At 48.7% G+C, this 26,573-nt stretch overlaps 1 protein-coding gene across 2 annotated transcripts in view; it reads right to left on the bottom strand.

The window, feature by feature from the left end:
- Positions 1–26,573, bottom strand: part of LARP7 (La ribonucleoprotein 7, transcriptional regulator) — a 681,751-nt gene that overhangs the window by 401,863 nt on the left and 253,315 nt on the right. For both annotated transcript variants that reach the window (XM_069630982.1, XM_069630983.1), the window contains exon 6: positions 12,156–12,264. In XM_069630982.1, the coding sequence (XP_069487083.1) occupies positions 12,156–12,264 (109 nt within the window). The remainder of the gene's footprint in view (positions 1–12,155; positions 12,265–26,573) is intronic.

Raw genomic sequence — 26,573 nt, 5'->3', positions numbered from 1 at the left:
CTGATGCCAGGCATTTCGTGAACACTCTGGGGACCTGTAGGGACCGAAACCTAGAAAAGTCTGATGTTTCTTGTGAATGGGGACATGGAAATAGGCATCCTCCAGGTCCAACAACGTCAAGAAGTCTCCTTTTTCCAGTTTGCTCAGCACATGTTGCAACGTGGCCATCCTGCACTTTTGGGACTTTAGGTATTTGTTCAGACATCGTAGGTCTAGGATGGGCCTCCAGACCCTGGTCTTCTTTCTGACTAGAAAGTATCTGGAATAGACTCCAGAGCACTGGAGTCATTGGGGAACCAACTCCATCATCCCTTTTCGCAGCAGGGCTCGTACCTCTTCCAGAAGCCGAGGGATGTGCTTCTCCTGATGGGGAACCGGAGGGATCCATGGACAACTGCGTTGGAACGCCAGAGTGTGTCCTTATGTGAGAGCACCCAGCACTCATCTGTCAGTGGTGATGATCTTCCACTCGCTGACGAACCTAGTCAGCCCACCTCCCACCGGGGAGCACGAGTGTGCGCCCGACGACTTGGTCGGTTCAGGTTTGCTTCGGTGCCGGCGTCCTGCGGGCAACGCTGTCCTCCGCTACCATAGGCCTGGGAACAGCCTCTGTAGGCTTGACTTGAGGATCTTCAAGGGTGACGGTACGATGAGGAGAACCCTTTTGTAGACCTGCTTGACTTTCCCCCTGGAGGAGCGAAAAGATGAGTGGTATTGCTGGAGAGTGCCCAGGAGACGGGCCGCATCAGTCTTGATGGCCTGGAGGGACTTGTTAACGGTCTTCCCAAACAGATTCTTTCCATCATAGGACATGTCCAGCACCTTCGCTTGGACCTCCTGATGGAAATTCGTGGCTTTCATCCAACCATGTCGCCGAAGGCAGACACTGTTTCCCATTTGCCTGAACCCTGTGTCGGCGACGTTCAAAGCCACTGTGATGGCGTGATCCAACGCCACTTCCCCTTCCTGGAAGAGAGCGATGGCCTCCTTATCGTCGGGGAGGAAGTCCAGGATCAGTCCCAGCTTGTACCACAATTCTCGGTCGTACCTGGCCAGGATCGCCAATGCGTTAGCCGCCGTGATACAAGAAGCCCTCCTTTGTTTCTTCAGACACCAGCTAGAACAGCTCGGAGGTCCTGGTGATCACTGAGTGGAATGATACCACCTCATTCAGTGGGGACACCCTATGTGGAGCACCGTTGCTGCAACAATGTCTTAGTCATCATCCGTCATTGTGGCTGTATCCATCCAGGTACCTGCGTCTGGGTCTGCTGGGGGAGAAGGGACCAGACGTGGTGGAGGAGGCTAAAATGGGGGCGTCTGATGACACTTCCTCTTCTTTGATGGATGTGGATCGGTGTCTGGGGGTGGACCACAGGTAACGGAACGGGAGGCATCCTCATCTGGGTCTGACACCAAGGTGTACAGAGTCAACAGAATATCCAAGGTAACGTCCCTCAGCTGAGAAGGCAGAACAGGAAAACTAGGCCCTGCGCCATCATCATTGTCCTCTTCAATTCCTCATGGACCGTAGGCAAGGACTGTTTTGAGGCCTACTCACCCCCCCCCCCCCCAACAACCTCCCCCCCTTACCATCGCCCCCCCTAAACCCCCTCCCCCTGAGTGTCTTGAACCGGCATCTGGGCCGGTTTCGCCCGTTCTGGGGTGCCTGCAGACTTTGCCCAAGTCACTGCGGCTGTGTCACGCCTTGGGGGGCAGGGAACTGAGCCCTGGGAGCTACCCTCATAGGATCAGCGCCTGTAGCTGTCGTGGTAGTAATAGTCGACTGGCCCACCGATGAGGTCTTCGTCTGTGCCGGATGAGCCTGCTTGGGCTGCGCAGCTTTCTTTTCTTACATCCGCAGCTTCTCGTACTTCTCACGATGTTTAGCCGGGGTAGAGGACTTCCTCTTTGAAGAGGAGCTTGATGGTAGGCTGGCAATGAAAGCAGAAGGTGAGGTTGATCGTGCCCGATCCAGTTTGGGACCCGCTTCCACGGCTAACCCAGTGGACTCAGACTTGCAGCTCTTGGCTTTATCTTGGGCCCCCACAGAGGACTTAGAAGACCGCTCCTGGTACTGGCTGGTCCTGGGTGAGGCGTGACCCTGTACGGAACACAGGTCAGAGGTCTTGGCGTTAAGCCAATGCCACCAGCCTAATATGCCTGTCCGTTGTTTTCATGGAGAAACCGAAGTATATCTCGCACTCTACTTCCTTGTGGTCCGGATGCAAGCAGTAGAGACATTGCAGGTGCTTTTCCTCCACAAAAACATTCCACAGCCCGCATTTGGTGCAGAGCCTGAAGAGGGACCTTCCCTCCTTCTCCTCGGTCATGGTCAGAGAGCGCGAAGTAGGCCCAAGAGGCCTTGTAGAATCCTCGATGGATCTTCACCGACAACGGGTCCCCGCTGTTGGCAGATGAAGAAAAGAGCACACAGGCTTATTTTAAACAAAAATAGAACTTTTTCAGTCGAAAACACGAAAAAAGTACAAATAGCTCAGAGAGCAAACTCGAGGACTCCCAACACTGAAGCGTGCGGTAAAAAACTGAAGATGGCTGCCAGAGGCGGGGCTTAGGGAGAGCACTGTCGATGGATGGGGGCAGTATTACCCCAAGGACATGATCGGTTTAGAAGAGAAATACAGTTTTTAAGTGAAAGTGAAACTTTTCTTTTACAGAGGATTCCCAGCCTGACGACAGGGAATCTTCACGGCATGCGATTCCAAGCCAGACCGCATGCTGGAGAAACAGCTCAATCTCTTAACCGCGAAACATGGATATTACGTCAAAGGAAATATGGCTAATAGATTTTTAGTCAGAAAATTGGCCAAGGTTAGACGACGCAACTTTATAGTGGAGATCCAGCCGAGCCCCCTTCTCCATTTACAACGGAAGGTTTTTGGTTTATTTGGCAGGGCAGAAAAGCTAGAATTCCCAAAAGGGTGATTGGCAGTCCCCGCCTGGGTGGCCTAGGGGTTCCAAAATATATGTCATTACTATGGCTGCTGCACAACTGGCGAGGCTCTTTACCTGGCAGGTTCCGGCGTGCTGGGATGGGAATGACACCGCCGAAGATGCCCGCAGAACAGAAGCAGAAAAGAATGATGGGCAGAAGCGCCGCAAGTTAAGGCTGTTCCTAACGGTGTTCTTGTTCTTACAGGAGCTGAGCGCAGAAGAAAGATGCAGGCCTACTGGAGACCGATCCGAACACGGTGAGTGTCAAGGTGCAGGTGCAGAAAACGCAAAGCATGTTTCTCAGCCTGGGTGTGGCTTAAATAGTCTCTGGGTATCCCAGGCGTCTCTGGCCTTAACCACACCCAAAAGACTAGACCACACATGCAGTTCTGGGAACCGAAATATGTGGGGGCATCCAACTTGTCCCCATCAATGCACTACAAGTACAATCCCCGATGTTATCCTATGGGAGTGAGTGAGTCTGGTGCCACAAGCGCCAAGTCTGACTCCAAGTGGGTCTTTGGAGGGATGGAGAGGCCCTTGAGGGCCATGTAGGTGATCGTGGCCTGGCTCCAGCCTGACATGTTGGAGGGCTGGGGGCAGGAATCATGACAGCCTGGTTATAATTGGGGGTGATTTCAATGGGGCCCCGGACCACCTGATGGACAAAACTCATGAACCCTCTTCGAAGGATTTTAAGATTGCCATGGGCTTGCTCCACTTTTTTAAAGCTATGGGGGTGGTCGACACCTGGAGAGTGCTGCCACCCAATGATAAGGATTTCTCTTTCTTTTCCCATGTCCACGGCACCTCCTCTCGTATTGATCTCCTCTTGGCTACCCCCCCACCTTGTCCCGTATGTGGATGAGGTGAAGATTGAGCCAAGGATCCTATACGACCATGCACCTGTCCGGGTGACCCCGGCATCCAGACCATCCCCCCCAGCACGCTGTGGCCTCATTGGCATGTATTTGACCCTATCCTGAACATGTCGGAGGGACACAATAGCAACAGCTATTTTCAACTACTTTCAGGAGAATCCTGCCAGTCTCACGTCAGTGGCAACCACCTGGAACGCAATGACGGCTGTCGTGAGGGGCAAACTTATGGCCAATAGAACGGCCTATCGAAAACGTAAGAGGGAAACAGACCCAATTAGAGGGAGATAGCTGAGGCAGAGGATAAACAAATAGAGGGGATCCCCTAAACGTGATCAGTCCATGCAGGTGGCCTCATAGTATGTTTAAAGCCATGTACGCGGAGGAAAATTAAAGTTACTTAACTGTAACTATTGTTCACCAGCATTGATTCGCATGCTCATGAATATTCCCAGTCGTCGGGCTGGGAAAAATAAAAAAGTTTCACTTACAAACTGTATTTCTCCTCTAAACCAATCACTGTCCTCTGGGTCATACTGCACCCATCCAATGACCGTCCTATCCCTGAGCCCCTCCTCCGACAGCCATCTTCAGATCTGGTAAGCATGTAAAGTGCCAGTATGACCAAGAAGAGCCGCAGAGGGGTCGGTGGGAGAGTACGCATGTGAATCCATGCCAGACCCATGCTGGAGAACAATAGTTACAGGTAAGTAACTTGTTCCTTCTCCAGCATGGGGGCTGGCATGGATTCACATGCTCATGAATAACGAATACATACCAATACAACATTACACAACCACAGTATGTGCCAAGGCTCAACAGAAGCAATTAAATTCCTCTGGAATAGGCTCACCTCAAGCGAACAGGTTGCACAGCACTGCTTGGCCAGCTCTGGACTCCTCCCTGGAACCCCTGCCGATGCAGTGGAACTTCGTGTCAGTCGCCGCAGCGATCGCTCTGGTGGAGTGGACTCTCGGACAGCCAGGCAGCGGTCAGTTCACCAACCGATGACAGTGCGTGATGTAGCCAGAGAGCCACCTTGAAATGGAAGCCTTGGACAAGGCCTTCCCATGGTTCACAGGACCAAAGGTCACGAACAGTTGTGATGTCTTCCGAAAACTCTTTGTGCATGTCACGTAGAACTTCAGGGCACGAGCAACATCCAGCGAGTGCAAAGCCCTTTCCGATGGCAACGGAGGTTTCGGGAAAAAATAAAAAATGTAACACCAAAGGCTAGTTGAGGTGGAATTCCGACAGAACCTTTGGCATGAAAGAGGGGTGCATACGCAGCACCACCCTTGATTCGGGGAAAGTCCAGTACGGTTGCTTGCAGGATAGGGCCTGGATCTCACCTATCCTTCTGGCAGAGGGGATGGCCACAAGGAAAGCAGTTTTCCACAAGAGAAACTTAAGTGGGGCCTGATGCAAAGGCTCAAAAGCCCCCGCCGCACCCCATGAGCCTCGTCAGAACCATGTTGAGTTCCCATGCCGGGGCAAGAGCCTTCACCGGCAGGAAAGATCTGAAAATTCCTTCGAGAAACTCCTTGATGAGTCGGTGGGACCAAAGTGAAGATCTTCCTGGTGACCTGGTGTAACGGGAGATAGCCGCCAGATGTACCTTGATGGAGGCATGCTCCAGTCCGGCCTAGGCCAATGATCGCAAGTACAGTAGGATCTGTGGGGCCGTGGCCTTCAAAGGGGTAATCTTCTGTGACTGGCACCACATAGCGAAACGCTTCCACTTCTGACTGTAGCACTTCAAGGTCGACAAAGCCCAGCACTTGGCGAGGACCTCCCTGAAGTCTTCTGGCAACTCATACCCTCCAAACTCTAGGGCTGCAGAAGCCAAGCCCTCAGGTTCACCGATCCTGGGTCGTGATGAAGGATTGCGCCTCCTTCCCTGGAAAGAAGATCGGAACCACAGGCTGCTTGACCGGAGGCGACGCCGACAGGCTAAGAAGGGCCGGATACCAAATCTGCTTCCGCCACGCCGGGGCGATGAGTATCATCACTGTCTGAGAGTGCTGAGGACTTGTAGCAGAAGAGGGAAAGGAGGAAATGTGTACAGAAACAGCCCTTCCCACGTGGAGAACACGTCCTTCAGGCTCCTCGGCTGGTGGAATCTGCTGGCAAACTTCTGGCACAGCCTCAGATGAGAACAGTGATGCAGACCCAATGGCTGAACATTGCACTTTTGAAGTTCAGATGCATTGAAATCTCAGAAATGCAGTTTTTAGGCTGGCACCTGTGTTTTATAAATGTGTGTGTCCTTCCCTTTTGAGGTTGAAGTCCTGTGAAATAAACAAGTATGTGTTATAATATTTAGGGATGGGTTGCATTTGAACATCATGTATTCACCTAACAGGCGTTATTTCCATTTTTCTTGGTTTAATAAGTGGTTCCACGTTAGGTGAGCAATTGTTGCAACATCTCTATTACAGAAAACCATCTTTCAAAACCTTCAATAGGCAAGCTCAGAAAAGGGTGAGAAAAACGGGGGAGGAGCTACTTAATGGTTTGGTACTTTGTGGGCCATTCAAGGGATAAAAATGCTTGCACTTCTTCCACAATGCCCATACCAGGAACAGCCTCAGATGAGAACATTGATGCAGACCCACTTGCTGAAGATTGCAGTTTTGAAGTTCAGATGTATTGGAACCTCACTGAAATACAGCTTCAAGGGGTTACTGTTTTATTCAGTTTTCTCCTCCTCTCCCTTCTCCTCCTCTCCTCCCGCCCTACTTTACTTGCTTCCCCCCCTCCAGCACCATCTGAAATGTCATCAGGCCTAGTACGGTAGTAACCTGTCATTCCCCCATTTCCTTCCTATCTGTGTTTTGGCTCGTGCACTATCTGAACTGACAGGCCGAGTAGCATAGTTAATTTTACATTCTTGCTGTTCATGGCTTGTAAGAATGTCATTGTATTTTCCCCGTGTTCCCTCCTTTGCCGTGAAGCGCTTTGAAACACAGTTTGTTTATATAGCGCCTATACACAATCATATCAAACTATCGTATCGATCTGGGGTCTGCCCCATTTGACAAATAGGTGGTCCACCTGATTCTGACGAAGCTCCCACTCGTCGCAGGAGCGCAGTTCCCTGCTGAGGGAGTCTGCAATGGTGTTCTCGATTCCCGCCAGGTGGAGAGGGACGAGGAACATCCCCTGTCCGACGGCCCAGCGCCACAAGTCCTGCACTTCCTTGGAGAGCACCAGGGATTGAGTGCCCCCCTGCTTCCTGATGTAAAACATGGTGGTTGTGTTGCCCGTGAAGATCCTCAACACCTTGCCTTTCGGAGACAGGAGGAACGACTTGAGGGCCCAGAACACTGCACATAGCCCCAGGATGTTGATATGAAGATCCTTCTCCTCCGGCAGCCACAGGCCTCTGCCGTGCAGACGTCTGGTGTGTGGGCTCCCCAACCCTCCAGGGAGGTGTCTGTGGTGACAGTTTCCTGGTATGTTTTTTTTTTATAACCCTGTGCCTTGGGCGATGTTGGGGGAGATGCACCACAATCCGATCACCTGACGGAACACTTCGTTGAGAGAGATCTTGTCTGTGAAGCCTCCAGACACCTGTATCCAGCGGGCGACCAGGAATTCCCAAAGGGGTAGCATCTACAACCTGCAGAGACAGACTAGGTAGATGCAGGACGACATCATGCCCAGTAACGACTTGATGGCCCGAACCGTGGCAGTCTTCGTTGACGACAGCCGTTGCGCACCTTTCTTTGAATGGCTGCTAAACTCTACTGAGGGCGACGCCAGGCAAAACACTGTATTCAGTCTCGTGCCTAGGAACAGTGCGTTCCGAGATGCCTTGAGCAGGACTTCGGGTAGTTGACGGAGAATCCTAGATCCATCGGTAGCTGGACGGGCGTCTGTGTGTCCGACGGCCAGCTCCTGTGAGTGGGCGCGAATCAGCCAGTCGTCCAGGTATGGGTATTCGTGTATGCCCTGTAGATACAGATGGGCTGCCACTGATGCCAGGCATTTCGTGAACACTCTGGGGACCTGTAGGGACCGAAACCTAGAAAAGTCTGATGTTTCTTGTGAATGGGGACATGGAAATAGGCATCCTCCAGGTCCAACAACGTCAAGAAGTCTCCTTTTTCCAGTTTGCTCAGCACATGTTGCAACGTGGCCATCCTGCACTTTTGGGACTTTAGGTATTTGTTCAGACATCGTAGGTCTAGGATGGGCCTCCAGACCCTGGTCTTCTTTCTGACTAGAAAGTATCTGGAATAGACTCCAGAGCACTGGAGTCATTGGGGAACCAACTCCATCATCCCTTTTCGCAGCAGGGCTCGTACCTCTTCCAGAAGCCGAGGGATGTGCTTCTCCTGATGGGGAACCGGAGGGATCCATGGACAACTGCGTTGGAACGCCAGAGTGTGTCCTTATGTGAGAGCACCCAGCACTCATCTGTCAGTGGTGATGATCTTCCACTCGCTGACGAACCTAGTCAGCCCACCTCCCACCGGGGAGCACGAGTGTGCGCCCGACGACTTGGTCGGTTCAGGTTTGCTTCGGTGCCGGCGTCCTGCGGGCAACGCTGTCCTCCGCTACCATAGGCCTGGGAACAGCCTCTGTAGGCTTGACTTGAGGATCTTCAAGGGTGACGGTACGATGAGGAGAACCCTTTTGTAGACCTGCTTGACTTTCCCCCTGGAGGAGCGAAAAGATGAGTGGTATTGCTGGAGAGTGCCCAGGAGACGGGCCGCATCAGTCTTGATGGCCTGGAGGGACTTGTTAACGGTCTTCCCAAACAGATTCTTTCCATCATAGGACATGTCCAGCACCTTCGCTTGGACCTCCTGATGGAAATTCGTGGCTTTCATCCAACCATGTCGCCGAAGGCAGACACTGTTTCCCATTTGCCTGAACCCTGTGTCGGCGACGTTCAAAGCCACTGTGATGGCGTGATCCAACGCCACTTCCCCTTCCTGGAAGAGAGCGATGGCCTCCTTATCGTCGGGGAGGAAGTCCAGGATCAGTCCCAGCTTGTACCACAATTCTCGGTCGTACCTGGCCAGGATCGCCAATGCGTTAGCCGCCGTGATACAAGAAGCCCTCCTTTGTTTCTTCAGACACCAGCTAGAACAGCTCGGAGGTCCTGGTGATCACTGAGTGGAATGATACCACCTCATTCAGTGGGGACACCCTATGTGGAGCATCCAAATGTGGTGATTCACCGTTGCTGCAACAATGTCTTAGTCATCATCCGTCATTGTGGCTGTATCCATCCAGGTACCTGCGTCTGGGTCTGCTGGGGGAGAAGGGACCAGACGTGGTGGAGGAGGCTAAAATGGGGGCGTCTGATGACACTTCCTCTTCTTTGATGGATGTGGATCGGTGTCTGGGGGTGGACCACAGGTAACGGAACGGGAGGCATCCTCATCTGGGTCTGACACCAAGGTGTACAGAGTCAACAGAATATCCAAGGTAACGTCCCTCAGCTGAGAAGGCAGAACAGGAAAACTAGGCCCTGCGCCATCATCATTGTCCTCTTCAATTCCTCATGGACCGTAGGCAAGGACTGTTTTGAGGCCTACTCACCCCCCCCCCCCAACAACCTCCCCCCCTTACCATCGCCCCCCCTAAACCCCCTCCCCCTGAGTGTCTTGAACCGGCATCTGGGCCGGTTTCGCCCGTTCTGGGGTGCCTGCAGACTTTGCCCAAGTCACTGCGGCTGTGTCACGCCTTGGGGGGCAGGGAACTGAGCCCTGGGAGCTACCCTCATAGGATCAGCGCCTGTAGCTGTCGTGGTAGTAATAGTCGACTGGCCCACCGATGAGGTCTTCGTCTGTGCCGGATGAGCCTGCTTGGGCTGCGCAGCTTTCTTTTCTTACATCCGCAGCTTCTCGTACTTCTCACGATGTTTAGCCGGGGTAGAGGACTTCCTCTTTGAAGAGGAGCTTGATGGTAGGCTGGCAATGAAAGCAGAAGGTGAGGTTGATCGTGCCCGATCCAGTTTGGGACCCGCTTCCACGGCTAACCCAGTGGACTCAGACTTGCAGCTCTTGGCTTTATCTTGGGCCCCCACAGAGGACTTAGAAGACCGCTCCTGGTACTGGCTGGTCCTGGGTGAGGCGTGACCCTGTACGGAACACAGGTCAGAGGTCTTGGCGTTAAGCCAATGCCACCAGCCTAATATGCCTGTCCGTTGTTTTCATGGAGAAACCGAAGTATATCTCGCACTCTACTTCCTTGTGGTCCGGATGCAAGCAGTAGAGACATTGCAGGTGCTTTTCCTCCACAAAAACATTCCACAGCCCGCATTTGGTGCAGAGCCTGAAGAGGGACCTTCCCTCCTTCTCCTCGGTCATGGTCAGAGAGCGCGAAGTAGGCCCAAGAGGCCTTGTAGAATCCTCGATGGATCTTCACCGACAACGGGTCCCCGCTGTTGGCAGATGAAGAAAAGAGCACACAGGCTTATTTTAAACAAAAATAGAACTTTTTCAGTCGAAAACACGAAAAAAGTACAAATAGCTCAGAGAGCAAACTCGAGGACTCCCAACACTGAAGCGTGCGGTAAAAAACTGAAGATGGCTGCCAGAGGCGGGGCTTAGGGAGAGCACTGTCGATGGATGGGGGCAGTATTACCCCAAGGACATGATCGGTTTAGAAGAGAAATACAGTTTTTAAGTGAAAGTGAAACTTTTCTTTTACAGAGGATTCCCAGCCTGACGACAGGGAATCTTCACGGCATGCGATTCCAAGCCAGACCGCATGCTGGAGAAACAGCTCAATCTCTTAACCGCGAAACATGGATATTACGTCAAAGGAAATATGGCTAATAGATTTTTAGTCAGAAAATTGGCCAAGGTTAGACGACGCAACTTTATAGTGGAGATCCAGCCGAGCCCCCTTCTCCATTTACAACGGAAGGTTTTTGGTTTATTTGGCAGGGCAGAAAAGCTAGAATTCCCAAAAGGGTGATTGGCAGTCCCCGCCTGGGTGGCCTAGGGGTTCCAAAATATATGTCATTACTATGGCTGCTGCACAACTGGCGAGGCTCTTTACCTGGCAGGTTCCCTCCAACAAATCAAAATGGGTTCACATCGAACAGTGCAGGATTTCACTTCCTCTTCACTCCCTGCCACATGCTCCTCACTTGGCACGAAAATCATGGCCCTTGCTGCTCTCCTCCACAAAAACTTCCGTAAAAGTGTGGGACTGGGTGTTAAGGTATAAGGGGATCGCAGGAGGTATAGACCCACTCACACCAATTTTCTATAACACTGCCTTCACCCCGGGCCTGCAACCTGGTCACTTTGGGCACTGGATTTTGGGCCGGGATTGCTCATCGTAGCAGACCTGTCTGAAGATGGCCAGCCTTGTACTTTTGACATTTGTATGGAAAATGTCCACCTGACTAAAGCAGAGATTCACATATGCCCAACTTCGCCACTGAATCACGCACCCCGAAGTCAAACAGGGGGCTACGCGCAGACTTGGGCCAATTAAACTTACCCAGCAAGACGGGTCTCAGGTGGGCAACATATCTAAAATATACAAACTTCTACAAGATGACCTGCTTGCTTCTCGCACCAAATATATGTCCCAATGGGAGGAAGATCTGGGTCGCTCATTAGGCGACCGGGAATGGTTGGACATCGGGACGAGGAGCCACTCTTCCTCCATTTGTGTAACGAACAAGGAGTTTGCGCCCTTAAGCTGGTGCTTCAGTGGTACCTTCCCACCAACCCGGTTATATCTTATTCAGGGGGCCCTAGACCTTGCCTGTATCGAGGATATCACCCACATTAGCCTCCCTCTTCAGCCCGAAGTGCTCCTGCTGGGTGCAACAGTTTCGGGATCTACCTCAGATCCGGGAAGACTGCCAAGCTGATTACTCAACTCCTCCTGGCTGCTAAGATTACTATAGCCCCGGGCCTGGAAATCTACAGAGGGCCCCATGTCTGACTTATGGTGGCTTAAACTCTGGAACATTCTAGTGGCGGAGAAAATTACAGCAGCTGAAGAGGGTAGACTTCATCACTTCTCTGAGATCTGGTCCCCACTCCTGGACTATGACACAGAGTTCCCAGCGTTAACATACAAGCCACAATTGCTGAGACTATTTTTACAGGAACATTAGCCTCTATAATACATTCCTGGGGGAGGGGAGGAGAGGGATACCTGTGGGATCTGCCATCTGTGGTTTATTTTCAATGATTTCTGCATGTAATGGTACTCCAGTTACAACAGACAAAGATTTAAAAAAAAAAAATACATTTGCCAGCCGGGCAGCTGACCAATCAAGATTACTGGCAACCAGAAACAGTGATATTTTAAAGATTTGGCTTCAGCACGCACCATTTCCAGCTGCCTCATTCGTGGTCAGCCCAGGAACAGGCTTGTTTTTCACAGTTTTGGGAAACAAACCAGGCTTTCTTGGTGCTTCCTCTGGTGGATTATTCAGACTCTGGAAGGAGTAAATGGAGACAAGAACGGATGTTTAGCAACAGCAACATGTAGAGAAAAAGAATGCACATACAATAAGAAACTCAAGCAATTTGCACAGATTTAAAAAGGTTACAGTCTAGTCACGACCCCACAAAGGTCCTGATCACTTTTCCAAACTGTGCTCGAGTCGATACGAATTGTAGTTCTTAACAGATATGTGGCTAGATCATTACAAACCAGTTACTTACCAATGACCTAAATGATGACCTGCAACAGTTTCAGCAAAGAATACAAACATTCACTGGATATAAAAGCATGCTGACAAACCTCGCTCGCTCCCTCCCTCCTACCCTTACGAGAAAAGCTGAGACACTGGGATTCGGATATGCTACATGCACACTCTACAAAGGAAGCCACTCAGTCCCATAAGTGACAAAATATGATTTGCAGGACCACCCAAAAGCATTATCAGTTACTATCACCCAGGCCTTTATACTTCTGCTGGGTTGTTATCTAGGCAGCCATGGAGATGGTTTGGTAAAAGCAATGAAAGCATGTTCAAGTGGATATTTATCCTGCTGTTTGGCACAATTGCAGTCAGTCACCCTCATCTCTCACTGGGGCAATTGAGATACCAGACAGGTAATGTCTGCAAGAGTCAATTAAGGAGAGAAAATGGCTGCCGTCATTGAGTAAACATTGCGTCTAGAGCTCCACTCCTCCTCCTGGAAATGAATGTGGTTCTCAAAAGACTGGTAAATTACCCTTTTCTTGCCCGACCTCGAAGGGGAAACCACCTGGAGTGTTTTGAGGAATTCCGAACGACTCCACTAAAAGATCATCATGGAACTCGGAAGGATCAGCGATCGGACTTGCCCTTGTGACCGCGGACGATTAGGAGGCAGCGAACGGTGATGACTAATATTCGGAACACCCAGGATCGAAGAGCCACGGTGGAAGAGAGCCTGACATGGGCAGCCACCGACTTGGAGGGGCACATTCAGCGGTGGTGCCGCGTCTCTGGGCCTGGAGACCCAGACTGACCAAACATAGCAGAAAAGATAAGACCTTGGGTGTTTTGCATAGAAAAAGGATCGACATTCTTATCCCTGCACCAGCTGCAGAATGTATTCCAACGGCAGCGGTACAAAGACTTTGTTGCTGGTCTTCCGGCCGAAAGCAAAATCTCCATTACGTCATCCGGGAGGTCCCAATCCTTGTATCTCAGACTCTCAGAAACCATGCATGAAGGCAGAATGTCTTGACCTATGGATGGCGAACCCGACACTCCTCATGAGAGAATGTCCCCTCTTTGTGGACGGGCAGATGGACATGTCCAGAAGCTCCGGGTGCCACGTCCTCCTGACCCAATCCGGAGCAATTAGGATCATGGATTTCCCAAACTTTAACCACCTGATCACGTGAGGAATGACGGCGACTGGAGGAAACGCGTGCAGAAGTGGAAACTCCCAGTCTACCACGAACGCGTCTCCTACAGCTCCCTTGAGGGAAATTCCCTGGAGCAGTACAGTTTGCACTTCCTGTTGATACTGTTTACGAACAGATCAACTTGAGAGGTTCCCCAAAGGGCAAAGATCTCTTGAAGGACTTTCTGAGCTCATTCCCACTCGTGGCAAACTGTACTCTGCCTGCTCAGAGTGTCCGCCGCTGTGTTCCCCTCTCCCGGCTAGGTGAACTGCTGATAGAGAGATTCCTTCTTGTATTGCCCAGATCCAGAGCTGCATTGCCTCTGCACAGTGGTAGTGACCCTACACCTCTCTTGTTGAGGTAGTACATGGCCACTGTGTTGTCTGTCATTATCAGGACATTATTTCCCTGTACAGAGGGCAGAAAAGCCTTGAGCTCAAGTCGGATTGCTTTCAGCTGCAAAACACTGATATGTAGTTTGAACTCCGATGGAGACCAACGACTGCTGATTATCGGATCGTTGGCGTGGGCTTCCCACCCGATGAGCGAGGCGTCCGCCACTACCTTTATCTCCAGCCATGGTGGCCAAAAAGTTTCTCCCTTCAGGATGTTGCCCTCGAAGGCCCACCACAGGAGATCCTAAGCGACCCTGTTTGGAACCTGACGTAGGTCTGTCTAACATGGCGCCCGAGAATTGAGACCATTGTGCCCCGAGAGCCCATTGAAGGGATCTCATTCTCAGGTGAGCCTCTTGCACCAGGAAAATGCAGGATGCCATGAGGCCGAGCAACCTCAAGAAGTCGAAGGCCGGGAGACGCTGGGCACTCTGAAATTTAGTGACCATATGCAGAATGACTTGGGCCCTCACCTCGGGTGGCAAGATCTTTCCCAACGATGTGTCATATGGGACTTCTTGAAATTGAGGGAGAAGCCCAGTCTTTGGAGTGGCAGTTCACGCTGAGATGATCCAGGACTTGTTCAGGAGAACACGCCCTGATCAGTCAATCGTCCAGGTAGGGGTAGACGTAAATCCCCCTCTCCTGAGACTCGCTGCCACCACCGCCATCAGTTGGTGAAAACCCTCGGGCAGAGGTCAGCCCTAACGGCAGAACTCAAAACTGATCAGGAGAACTGCCAACGGTGCACCTCAGGTACTTTCTGTGCTTGAGATGGATTGGCACATGAAACTAAGCATCCTGAAGGTCCAATGGCACAATTCAATGCTGGAGGGCCCGAAGGATCTGATAAAGTGTGACCATCTTGAACTTGTCCTTCTTGAGGCACTTGTTCAAGTATCTCAAGTCCAAGAAAGGTCTCAGTCCTCCGTTCTTCTTGGGGATCAGGAGACATGGAGAATACCATCCTTTGTTCCTCTCCGTTACAGGTACTGGCTCTATACACCTTTCTCTAGCAGTTTCACAATTTCCTGCACAAGGAACAGATCTGGAACCTTTAACAAATTGCTTCCCAGTGGATGATTCTGAGGTCTCTGAATGACGGGGAGGCAGTAACCTTGGGCTAGGGTGTCTAATGCCCAAGCATCTGAAGTAATACCCCGCCATTCTTTCAGATGCTGACACAGTCTGCCTCCCACCTGGGTGCCGTGAGTCAAGACCTCAGAGGTTTTGACGCGGCTTAAGCAGTGGCCACATTTTCCTTCACAGCATTAATTCTTTATTAATATGTTATTGATATTTAAATTTGTTTGCTCAATGTTAAAATATTCTATTCACAAAATGCTTTTTCCATGGCATATTTTCGTTGATTAATAAACTTGCTTAATAAAAAATTATTACGAAAGTGCGATGTGTAAAGATGCGAGATATGATGCCGGGGGGAATTATTGGTTCATTGAGGAATGTAAACGGTAGTTCTCAGAGAAGGATAGGCTGGAGTACTATCAATTAAGAAATTGGATAGCAGGGTCAGGGGGCAAGGTAGCAGCAGGGAGAGGGCAAATAGGGTTTGAGAAATTCATTACACACACAGGAAATAGACAAATGGTATACAAGCTATATGCAATACTGATGGAAGGGGAAAGGGAACAGGTCTGGGGATGTATGCCTAAGTGGGAGAAGACTTTAGGTATGGACTTACCTAGTGATCACTGGGAATATTTATGGGCAAACATTCTCCAAGTGACAAAGTCGATTCAGGTCAGAGAAATGTGGTATCAGATCATGGTCCAATGGCACTACACCCCGGAAAGGTTGCATATAATGGACAACAGAAAACTGCTGGAGGGTTTGTGGCATGAAGGGACACTGGAGCCACATATGGTGGGAGGGCCCATGTTTAGGGAATTTTTGGCATGTTACAAATCAGATGAAAAAGACGATATCATCCCCAAATGTGAATTTGACACCTGGGGAATGGATGTGTGGTTTATTTGACCCGGAGATCCACCTGCCTACTAAAATGCATAGCAAAGCGTTTGTTAATGGTGATAGCTGCATGGTTGGTGATGGCGAGGAGTTTGAAACAGAAGAGACCACTAACGATAAGTGAATGGATGTTTAAGCTATGGGGGCGCATGGAAATGGAGTGGATGACGTACATTTTGCAATGGCAATTTGTAATATTTCAACAAGAACGGGCACTGGTCATGGACTTTCTAAAAGGTGACTTTGTACAGCAATGGTGTCCTCATAACCTGAGAATATTGAACATTATGTATATAAGAAAAAAGGTGTTTACTTTTGAAGTGGGAAGAATGGTATCACAAATCTGCCCTGGGGAGTGTGGGGGAGAACAGGGAAAATGGGAAAAGGGAGTACATGTTTTAATTGAAAATGCTAAAAAAACACGTTTAAAAAAAGAAGGAAAAAAAAAAGAATAGATCCCGTTGCTTGCGTAGGCTTTGCACCTCTTTCTCGTCCACCACAAGGGAATCTTCTTTCGCCTCTAACCAGCCATTCCTCACTCTTCCAACTGAGCAGTAGTTACAAAAGGATCTACCCCTCCAAGACGGTCCACTGGGGTGAAAGGGCTGAGGCTGCCTAATAGCAGCACCTAGAGACTTGGCTGCCGCCTTACGAGGTCTGCAGCTTCAAGGCTTTTGTCAGCCTTGCTGCCAAAAATATGAGACCCATCAAAAGGCATATTAAAGGAGTTTAGACTGCACGTCCGGTGCAAATCCAAACTTACTTAACCACGCAAACCTGCGTATCACAGTGCTTGCCACCATGGCTCTGACACCGTCAGCAGAAACCAAACCCGACTGTAGTGACTCACACATGGCCTCTTTGCCATCTTTACAATGGCCAAGAAACTGTCTTTCTTCCCCTTCCACAAACATGTTCAGCCGCCATGGATGCACAGTCCTAAAGGGTATAGGTGAATTTTGCAAGTGCACATGTAGAGTTGGCGGATTTAAGAGCCATGCTCCCGACAGAAAAGACGTTCCTTGACCAGGCGTCTATACGCTTATCTCGATCTGGTGGAATGGTCGGATAGGCAGCTTGCTTGGAGGCAACGGTTGCTGATTGCACCACCAGGCTTTCTGGGGTAGGATGTTTAGACAAGTAGCTGGGGTCACGACTTGACGGCTATATTTTTTTTTCACACATTTTGATTGACTGCCGGACTGGATTCCAGTGCTTTCCAGTTTGCACTTACTCTCTTTTGTAGACCGACATGAAAAGGTAGGATTGGATCCCTTTGAGGACCTTTGTCCAGGATATCCGTGAGGTCATCCTGTTCGAAGAGGAGGGCAGGCCTGCTTCCTCCCATTAAAAACAGTGACCCTGGTCATTCATTGTTTTAAGATGCATCTGCATGATCATCTGGTACTGGCTTGCCAAAATCCAACTTTGAGGTGTCTACCCCACTGGCTGTTAGTACATTTTCACACAGGACCTGCAACCTAGATTCCTCTGATGTAAAGCGATCAGGGACCTTAGGTGTGCCATATTGCAATCCAAAAGGTGGATCTTTGTTATCTAAAGGCTCATTGCCTTCATAAATGGATGCAAGTGATTTAAAAAAAATCCTTTCTAGGCAATGTTGTGAAAGATTTTTAAATTACCGGTAAAGGCTTTGATGGTTTCGAGCCAGATGCCGATGAGTTGTCACTAAACTTGTTTTTTGCGTCTTGGGTGTCGATGCCACCAATGTCGTCGATTGCACTGATGGCGTTGATGGCTTAGACTTGTCTGTGAAGGATGGCTCGAAGGATTCTTCGATGACTTTATTGCATCAATGCCTCAACCGCTCTCAATGAGAATCTGGCCTTCGTCACGGGCTCGAGGGCGTGCAGGATTTGACTCAAGCCCTTTCCTTACTGGCTTCAGAAGGCGCAGTAGGAGCAGTAGGAGCATGGTCTACTTGCTTCGAGGGTTTCTGGCTCTCAGACAATTTTAGCATTTCCTGCCTGAATGATTGCCATTCAGCCGCAGTAGAGGCCTTAGTGGAGCAAGATCTACTCCTCTCTGGAGAAGAGTCGGATGAGTAAGACAAAGAAAGCGATTTAATGATGCCTTTTCTTCGATTCCTTGAAGACAAGGAATGGCGACAGCCACTCCATGACCTGGGCCTTTTAGTCTTCTTCCGTCGAGGAGTGTCGTCTCTCGGTTTACCTGAAGAATGTTTTTTTGATGGGGTAGTCGAAGGGGATTTTTTGGGGAGTCTACCTACCGCCAATTTCCCTTTACGTTCCGCGAGAGCTTTTTCGGTCATCGACTGTCACTTCCGACAGGTCGAGGTCTTATGCTCCACACCGAGACACCAAACCCGATGTGGGTTTGTCACTGACATTTTTGAGTTTTGGTATTTTTTAAACCCGCCCTTCAGGGTTGTCAGAGCCAAAAACGAAGACATTATTGACAATTTTCGAAGAAATATATGAAGCGCGCCGTAGTTCACTAAGCAAAAGCTTACTTGGGAAAAATGGACCGGAAGCCAACAGATGCTGCACATCCTATATATACCTTTGATGACATCGTCGAGACAGAGGCCCTCGAGGGACAGTCAACCGCACAGACGCATAGTGCCCTCTCCCGAAAATCTTTTCCAAAGCAGCTGAAGCTAGATATTGGAGATAAGATGAGGAATACATGGGAGGACACAATCCATTCGAAAGAGGCATCCACACTGTGGGAAACCCTGAAGTGACTGCCTGTCTCCTGTGAGGACTAAAGTCTGGAAAACCAGAGTACGAGGCCTCGGGCAGTGGAAACCACATTGTGCCGCCTAAGCTTGATTATTTTTCACTGGGGACGATCTCGAGGCTGACAGAGAGGAGAAGCTCCTTTGCCAGCATAACTGGGGTATACTGCCATAGGTACTGATGGGGTCAAGGGGAAAGGCAGCGCTATATATCTTGTCAATCATACACACTAAGTTCTATCAGCTCTTTGCCGCCCCTCTGTAGGTGGCGAGCGCCTCATGTGGGTGTGGAGAAGGCTTGAGTTAAACTAGATGCTGAGAGGACGAGCTAAGGTGGCAGGGGTGCATCCACTGGAGTATGGCTAGTTACAGTGTTTCTGAGTCCCCAGAGGAAATTTAGGAGAAGAGCATCACCAAGTTGCCTTGGGGAAGTGCCCATGGTAGAAAGGTTAACCAAAAATGACCTCCAACAGGGTCTGAAAGACTTTCAAGAAGCATTTATGGCATCCTTCCAGGCACAATTCCAAATGTTAAAAAAGTGATTTGACCAGAGCTGTGGCAGAACTCAAGGGGGCGATCTCACAATTGGGGGAAAAAGATAGATATCATGGAACGAGATGACTGAAGTAGTCCAGGCGAGCAATTAACTCTTGGAACAGGTCAATAGGATATCCCATCCCCTGGAACTGCAAAGAGGACCTGGAAAAACAGACCTAGAAGGTCCAATATTCGGGTTAAAAATGTGTTGGAGGAGATTGGGCATAAGATGCTGAAACCCTATATCCAGACCCTGTTTGCAGAGATAATGGAAATGACTCAGAGTGAATCCATTGGCATTGACAGAGTGCACAGAACAGGTTGGAAAGGGGGTGGAGATAAACGCGCCCTAGGAACTCGGGCAGACAGGGAAGTCTGTAGTCCAAATCAAAGGTTCACCGTTTTAGTCCAAAGTCCTACTCTATCCCTGCCACAAACACAAATCCTAATGTAAGAAAGAAAGAAAAAAGTTATTCCAAAACCCGAGAGAATGACTCCCTTCTCCTGGGTATGAGTCAGTAAAGTTCAAGAAATGTTCCAAGGTTCACAAAGGAAAGAGGATACAGAGTTCACAACAAAAAGAAACAAAGTTCCACAATTTACAGGTGGGGCTAGAAGAATTACTCCCCGCTTCTAGCGTGCTCTCCAGTTCTCTGTAAGCCTCTGCCAGGCTATCAAATGAACTTCTTTAAAATAAATTTTATAGTTCACCAGAACCAGAGCACATCAAGCCAAGGAAATAAATCAAGTAAAAATATAAGAACTGAAGTGCCATAAAGCAGTGTTGATAATACAAGATGCGGAGCGCATGCTAAAAGCGCTAGCAAACAGACGTTCAAGCCACTTGGCAGATGCTTAATGAGACAGGGGGGAAGGGGGTCTTTGCACCTTTTCAATGGCCAATGAATGCTGAGTCCGAACAGTCCTGGTCTAGCTTTTACAGGACACTATTTGGTTTTAAGACGCCCAATAACATCCACTCACGTTGCCAAGTCTAATACCGACTGGAATTTCCCTCTGGACCTGGAAGATATTCAACTCCTGATCAAGAAATCTAATCAGTCCAGAGTAATGGGCTTCTCTTGTGCTCGACTTATTTAAGCGAATAATGAAAATATGTGAAATTCTGTCTTCCTGGAAATCTGCAATAATTGTTCCAATCTTTGAGCAAGGTAAAAGATCTGCCCCAGCAAATTATCGACCGATTGCTTTGCTTGACTCATTGGGGAAATTATTCAGGGCTTTTCTTCTAAAGCAACTCAAAATTTGGATCACGCAGACGGGAAAAGAAGACTGCAGACAGATGGGATTCACTACAGGTGTTGGGACTGACCTAAATGTATTACTTCTAAACCCATTGAAAGGCACAGCTTTCAATGACACCAGGATCTACTTGGCTTTTGTGGATTTACGCAAAGCTCTCAACAGCATTGATAGCCACATTTTGTGGTCCAAAATGGAGGACTGGAATTGTCCTGGTAACCTGCTGGCAGCAATCAAGACTATATGAATCCACCACGGTGCAAATCCAATTGAATGCCCAGGGCCACTTGACCAGTCCGATCAAAACATTTAGCAGCCTGAAGCAGGTGTACCCCTTGGCGCAGACTCTATTCAACCTCTTTCTCTCTGATGTGGGAAAACACTTGGCTAAGACTAGATCTCCCCCCCTGCACACCCCTCCCAAGATTGGCGAACAATTGCTCAAGACTGCCTTACGCCTATTGGTCTTCAGAGAAGCCTTAAGGTGCTAGATGATTATATTTCGGAGAACGGGCTGAAAGTGAATACTTCGAAAACTAGCATTATGATCGGCAGCCCAAAGCCTTTGTGTAGGGTTTCAACTCTCAAATCGTTTCTGAATGGCATTCCGTTAAAGAAAACAGGTGGGGTGACCTACCTGGGGACATTAATCAACAGTAAGATTGATCAGCCACGCCAAGTGGCTCTAATAACTAAAACGAGAATTCTAGTTAGCCAAGCGAGACAGATGCAGAAAAAGGTTGGAAAATTCTCTTTAAAGCCAATAATTGCTTTCTATAACCAAAAGGTGACCCCCCCCCCCATGCCCACCATACTGATTTATGGAGCTGAAGTTTTTCTTTCTACCCCTTGGGAGCTATGGTCGACTTTGGAGGGATCCTTTTGGAGGAAGTTAGTAAGATTACCTAATCTCACCTCTACTGCAATTAATAGGTTTTGGTTGGGTCAGATTTCTCTTCAAGCACGTACAGTGTGGAAAACCTTGGCTCTGTTCCGGAAGTATATTCTACCCAAAAATTGACCCTTAAAAAGGGGGAACTATCCTTTATTGACCCAATGAAAAGAGCTGTAATGCGCATCTGAAATTTCTATCAACCACCCAGGAAGATCATATTGACAACCCGAACAAGATAAAGAAAATTTGGTAAATGTACTGGATTAAGACCCAAGCAGATAAGGAGGACTGTAAATTACCTACAGCGCTGAAATGGGAAAGCAAACCACTGAGCTCCTTACCAAAATACCTGACCAAATTCCCCAACTGGCAACTCTGATCCCAGTTCATGCGCTTCAGGCTGAATCTTTACACAACTAAACATATTATGTCTGTTTACAAACAATCTACAAACTTAGAATGTAGATTCTGTGCTGAAAGGGGGATGCGTGAGACACTAAAACATATCACCCACTTCGGCACTGGTTTGACTGACCTAAGAACTCCTCAATTGTGGAAATGAATTGCCAATACTTTTTCGGAAGAAGCTGAGAACGTTGCGTTTCCTTCTTCATGCAGGAGACAATTCAGTGATATTCTGCTTGGTGAAATCTGACAGAAGTTTGCGAAACCCTCAAGAAGTAATTTGTCACCCGAGCCGCACTATGGATGGTTCTTTTTTCTAGATAGGATTTTTATGATGAGCTATGGAAACTGATTTTTGATTGTGTTTTTGTTTCTATAGACAAAAGGTTTGTAATAAACTCTAACAATGAAAATTAAAAAAAATTCCCTGCAAGTGCTTCTTCCACTCTCTACTTTCTTTAACTTGCCCCCACTTGGACGATGAAGAGGCCCCGGGAGTCTTCCTTCACTCTCCAGTGCCACACTCTTGTGGAACTGGCCAGGGAATCGCCTCACAACGTGTTTCACTAATTTCTCTACTTCTGCTGCTGCTGATCGACTCCTAGTCTCAAACTTTCCGGACATATTATAGTTAGATTCTCTCATGTAATGCTTCACTGGTTTCACCACAGGTTTGTTCTTCCACCTTTTACCTCTCTTTATAGGCCAGCTTGTCTTCGCGTCCAGGTACTGCTGCCGGTCTCTGTGCAAGTTCCGGAGCGTTCACGCCATCACCACAGTTTCTCATGCTCCCAATACAGTTTCCTACGTGGCTCGGTGGTAGGCCAGAGTAGGCGGTCTGGACACAGTTTGTGGACCGCACCGTCTACCCACGACAGGTCACGCTCACCACCTTTCAGTTTATCCACTTCAAGTACAGCGGCTCCAGCCGACTCGCAAGACACAGCCCGGGCATAACGCTCCTCATCTCTGCTGCTATGGAGAGCTGCCTCACTGCAGTCTCCCTAAGCACAGTTCCAATCTTGCAGGCTTCTTGACGGCGTCCTTCGTCGCTGGGTTCTCTATCCAGATTCAGAACAAAGTCCTTCTTTGCGGTTTGGTTTAAATAGCAGGGACTGCCCCAGCTTAACGTCAGTTCAATTGACCACAGCTGGCTGAACACTTCACGCTCCCTTGTAATGTTTCGGTGTTATTCTTAGTCTCAGTCCTTCTAGCCTTTACTATAGGAGTAGCCCCTTTTTAGTCTGACTTCCTTCACTTTTCTTCTCCAGTACTGTTAAAAGAAAGGCTAGAATTGGCTAACCAGTCTGGCTTCTTAACATCAGAAATAACAGACTTGAAGAATTGACCTAACAACAGTATAAATTGGCACTTCCAGAAGAACTCTTTATAGCTCTTAAAAGTTTAGTGTAGCAAGGCTGAACAGTGATCAGAACTCCATCAACATGCAAGAATCCTTATCCCCAAAATGGTTTGGTGTTATCACTGCTCAGTGGGGTTGAGGGTTAGAAAGGTCATGTCACAGACTCCATCCTTTTTTCCCCAGGAGGGGAGTCCTTCCCCCCACAAGGTCCTTCAACATTTTACCACCCACTAGGGGGACCGTCAGTTAGTGGCCTCAGCAATTTAGCCTGAAAGGAAAGGTCTTCCTCCTGGGCAGGAGTGACACCATCTGTAGGATTGTCACAGTAGTCATATCCCCCCCAAAAAAAGAGGATCCTGTAGGCAGCAAGAAAAAAAGAGCCTTTGGAATTCAATGGTTACTGTTTCCAACTATTCCAATATCAATCCAGGAGTATGCCAAAAAAGGAGGGAGATGGGCACGGTGGTACGGGAGCTCGCAAAAAATGATGTATCCGTTTGGCAGGCTCTTTACCTGGGAAGGAACTCAAGTGTCATATTACTACGGTGCAAGAAGGTTGTGCTCTGCTGAAGATTGCGCCAGAGGAAGACGACAGGGGAACAAGGCCCAAGAACAGCCATACAAAGCAGGGCGAAGCCATGTCAATGTTCCACAGCAGAGCAGTCTTAGGGGAGTTTTCCTAAAGTCCACCTGCAGGTAAAACTCTATAAAACGATCCCTTGGTGTACAGATCCCAAACTCTTAGTAGAAGTGTACTACCCAAAGGATCTCATAGAATGGCAGAGCAGACAGGCTTATATTAGGCAGAGGATGTGAGCTGTAGGTAAGTACACTGAACCCAGTGAATACAATAGTCCAAAGAAACACTTACACACTGAAATTTATAATAAAAAACACATTTTATATACATAGCAGATAAGTAAACACAGGAAATATCAACACTACTTTTCAATGTTGACTGCTTCAATAGTAGTTGCTCGTGCTTACAATTTTCACAGAAAATGACACGGACAGTTATTGCGTATAACTTTTAGTGCCACGTACCCACATTTGTTAAAGAGAAATTATAGGTTCATTCATTTATAAAGTCACGCCGACAAAGTCTGTAGGAAGAAAAAGAAGGGTTATTCAACACTATTGGCAGTAATATTTCTTAGCAACACTTTTCCAGGCTTCTAATGCTTTGCAAGTTCAATCCCCAACTATCCAAAAGTCAGTGTAGGAGTGGAACAAAAGTCTGCAGTCACTTTAAATAAGATACTTTAGCAAGAGAACACAATGTCTAGGAACCCTGCAGAGGACACGCTAATTGGACACAAGCTGGGAAGCCAGAGGCATGGATGGACACCCAAACACCTTGTGACGCACTGCAGTCACACTTTAACTACTCTTTGGCTTGAGGAAAGTTCTACATGGAGCTCCACATTAGCTCAGGTTTAAAGCAGCAAATGTAGCTTTACTCTTTCCTGTGCAGAAGCAACTGACCCGGTCTCCCGATTCCTCGTTCTTGTGACGAAAGGAAGGACTTTGAATGGGATATCAGTGCAGTAGTCGCCAGAAAGGACTTCTTCGATTTCCCACGTCAGTCTGCGGTTTTGGTGCCTTATGAGCTCCAACAAAGAACGTTTGATGCCCCGATCGATTTTCCTCGGTTCACAGTCCTGCACTCTGGGGAGGGGACTTGGATGCGTGGGATCGTGTCTTTGGAGGTCCAACTGGAGGCTCACCAATGTTCTTGACAGATTTGGCCTTGCAAAGACGTTGCACTGCAAATGGGTCAGAGGTCCTAGTATTCGCGGTTTGCAGCCCTGGAAGGTCACAGCACCTCGGGTGATAGCTCTATCTGCAGTTCGTCTTAGGGCTGGTTGGTCCCACCAGCCAAACGGAAGGAGTCGTTATCTTCAAGTTAGCTCCTCTGCCGATAAGAAAACAGGGTCAGGACAGCAGTGGTTGCTTCACAGCTACTGGAAGGATCTGCAGGAGTCTCTGGTCTTCAGCTTCAGATTTTCTGTTCCAGTGGTCGGCTTGCCTTCTTCCTCAGGAACCTCACCTTATGCTCAGTTTTCCCATTCACAACTCAGCAAACTCTCCCAGCAGTTTACAGAAAGGGGCGGGTGGCTGCCAATCAAGACAGCCAGCCCCCCCAGTGAGAACTGGTTCCATTCAGGCACTCTAGCAGATAAAGGGCAGGGGAGTGTAAAACTCCTCCCCCCTACTTTCCTTCACAGACACACCGGAGCAGAGGCAGGGGGGGGGATACACAGTGCTCTCACCAAAGTCAAAACACACATTCAGACCTCCCCCTCCCAGAATGGTAGAAGGGCTAATAAAGAACAACCACGCAAGAAATGTTGAAAAAAAAGGAGCCGCCAGAGGCGTTACTATGGGGATGGGGGGAGGCAAAGGGGGTTATAGCCCCTGGTCTTTTGGTTGTAGCCCCGGATAGAATCTTAAAAGCTACATCCAAAAGGGTTGCTAGCCCACAGTTCCGACATCAGCGTAGCCCCGGGTGTTTTCCAGACCTAGCAACACCCCTGGGACCCGCCATGTTAGAATATAGGTAAACCCTTTGGTGCATAACCGAGTCTGAAAAGTTTACAGTAAACAATAGCACCAAATGTGGTAGAACACATCCACCAGCCATAACCTTAGAGTTGCCACTGTGACCAGAAAGTCACAGGAGCAGAGAGAAGGGGGGATACTAGGTATCCCCTTAGCATGCCACATAAGGTGGTGCGTGCTAATCTCTTATAGGCAGTGGTCGAAGTGTACGAAAAGAGGTAGTGGAACTATGTTCCCTGCTGGCCTGCCCCACACCCTACAAACCCCATCATCACGTCCCCTCCCACACACAATACACACCACCAAACAATTACTCCTGCTGTTTGAGGAAACGTTCAGTGCAGTGCACTGAAAGGGCAAGTTTCAACTTCTTCCTACACTTTTATTTTAAAACGAAACCATTCCGGAATGGTTTATTTTTAATATAAAAGTATAGGAGCTGTAAAAGGTAATTAAAAAAAGAGGAGTACCGCTCCTGCTCACTTCGACCACTGCTCATAAGTAAACGTTTTAGGAAGTATACCAAGTATCCCTCTTTTCTTAGGAACAGTAGTTCTAACGAAATATCAAAGACATACAAAGGAGGACCTAAAGGTTCCCAGCAACACTGACAAAGAGTGCAGTGTGCTCCAAAAGTGTAACACAGATGCCTTTATGAGATATGGAGGAAAGCAGACTCCATAGAATAAGGTAATAATAAAAAGAACATAGTGAATGAGAGGAAAAAGGCTCCCCTCATTCAGGATAGAAAGAAAAAGGTCCAGATGTC

The sequence above is a fragment of the Ambystoma mexicanum genome, chromosome 6q, assembly GCF_040938575.1.
Source record: "Ambystoma mexicanum isolate Mex_15411 chromosome 6q, UKY_AmexF1_1, whole genome shotgun sequence".
Lineage (NCBI taxonomy): Eukaryota > Metazoa > Chordata > Amphibia > Caudata > Ambystomatidae > Ambystoma > Ambystoma mexicanum.
This window is presented reverse-complemented; position numbering and strand designations above follow the sequence as displayed.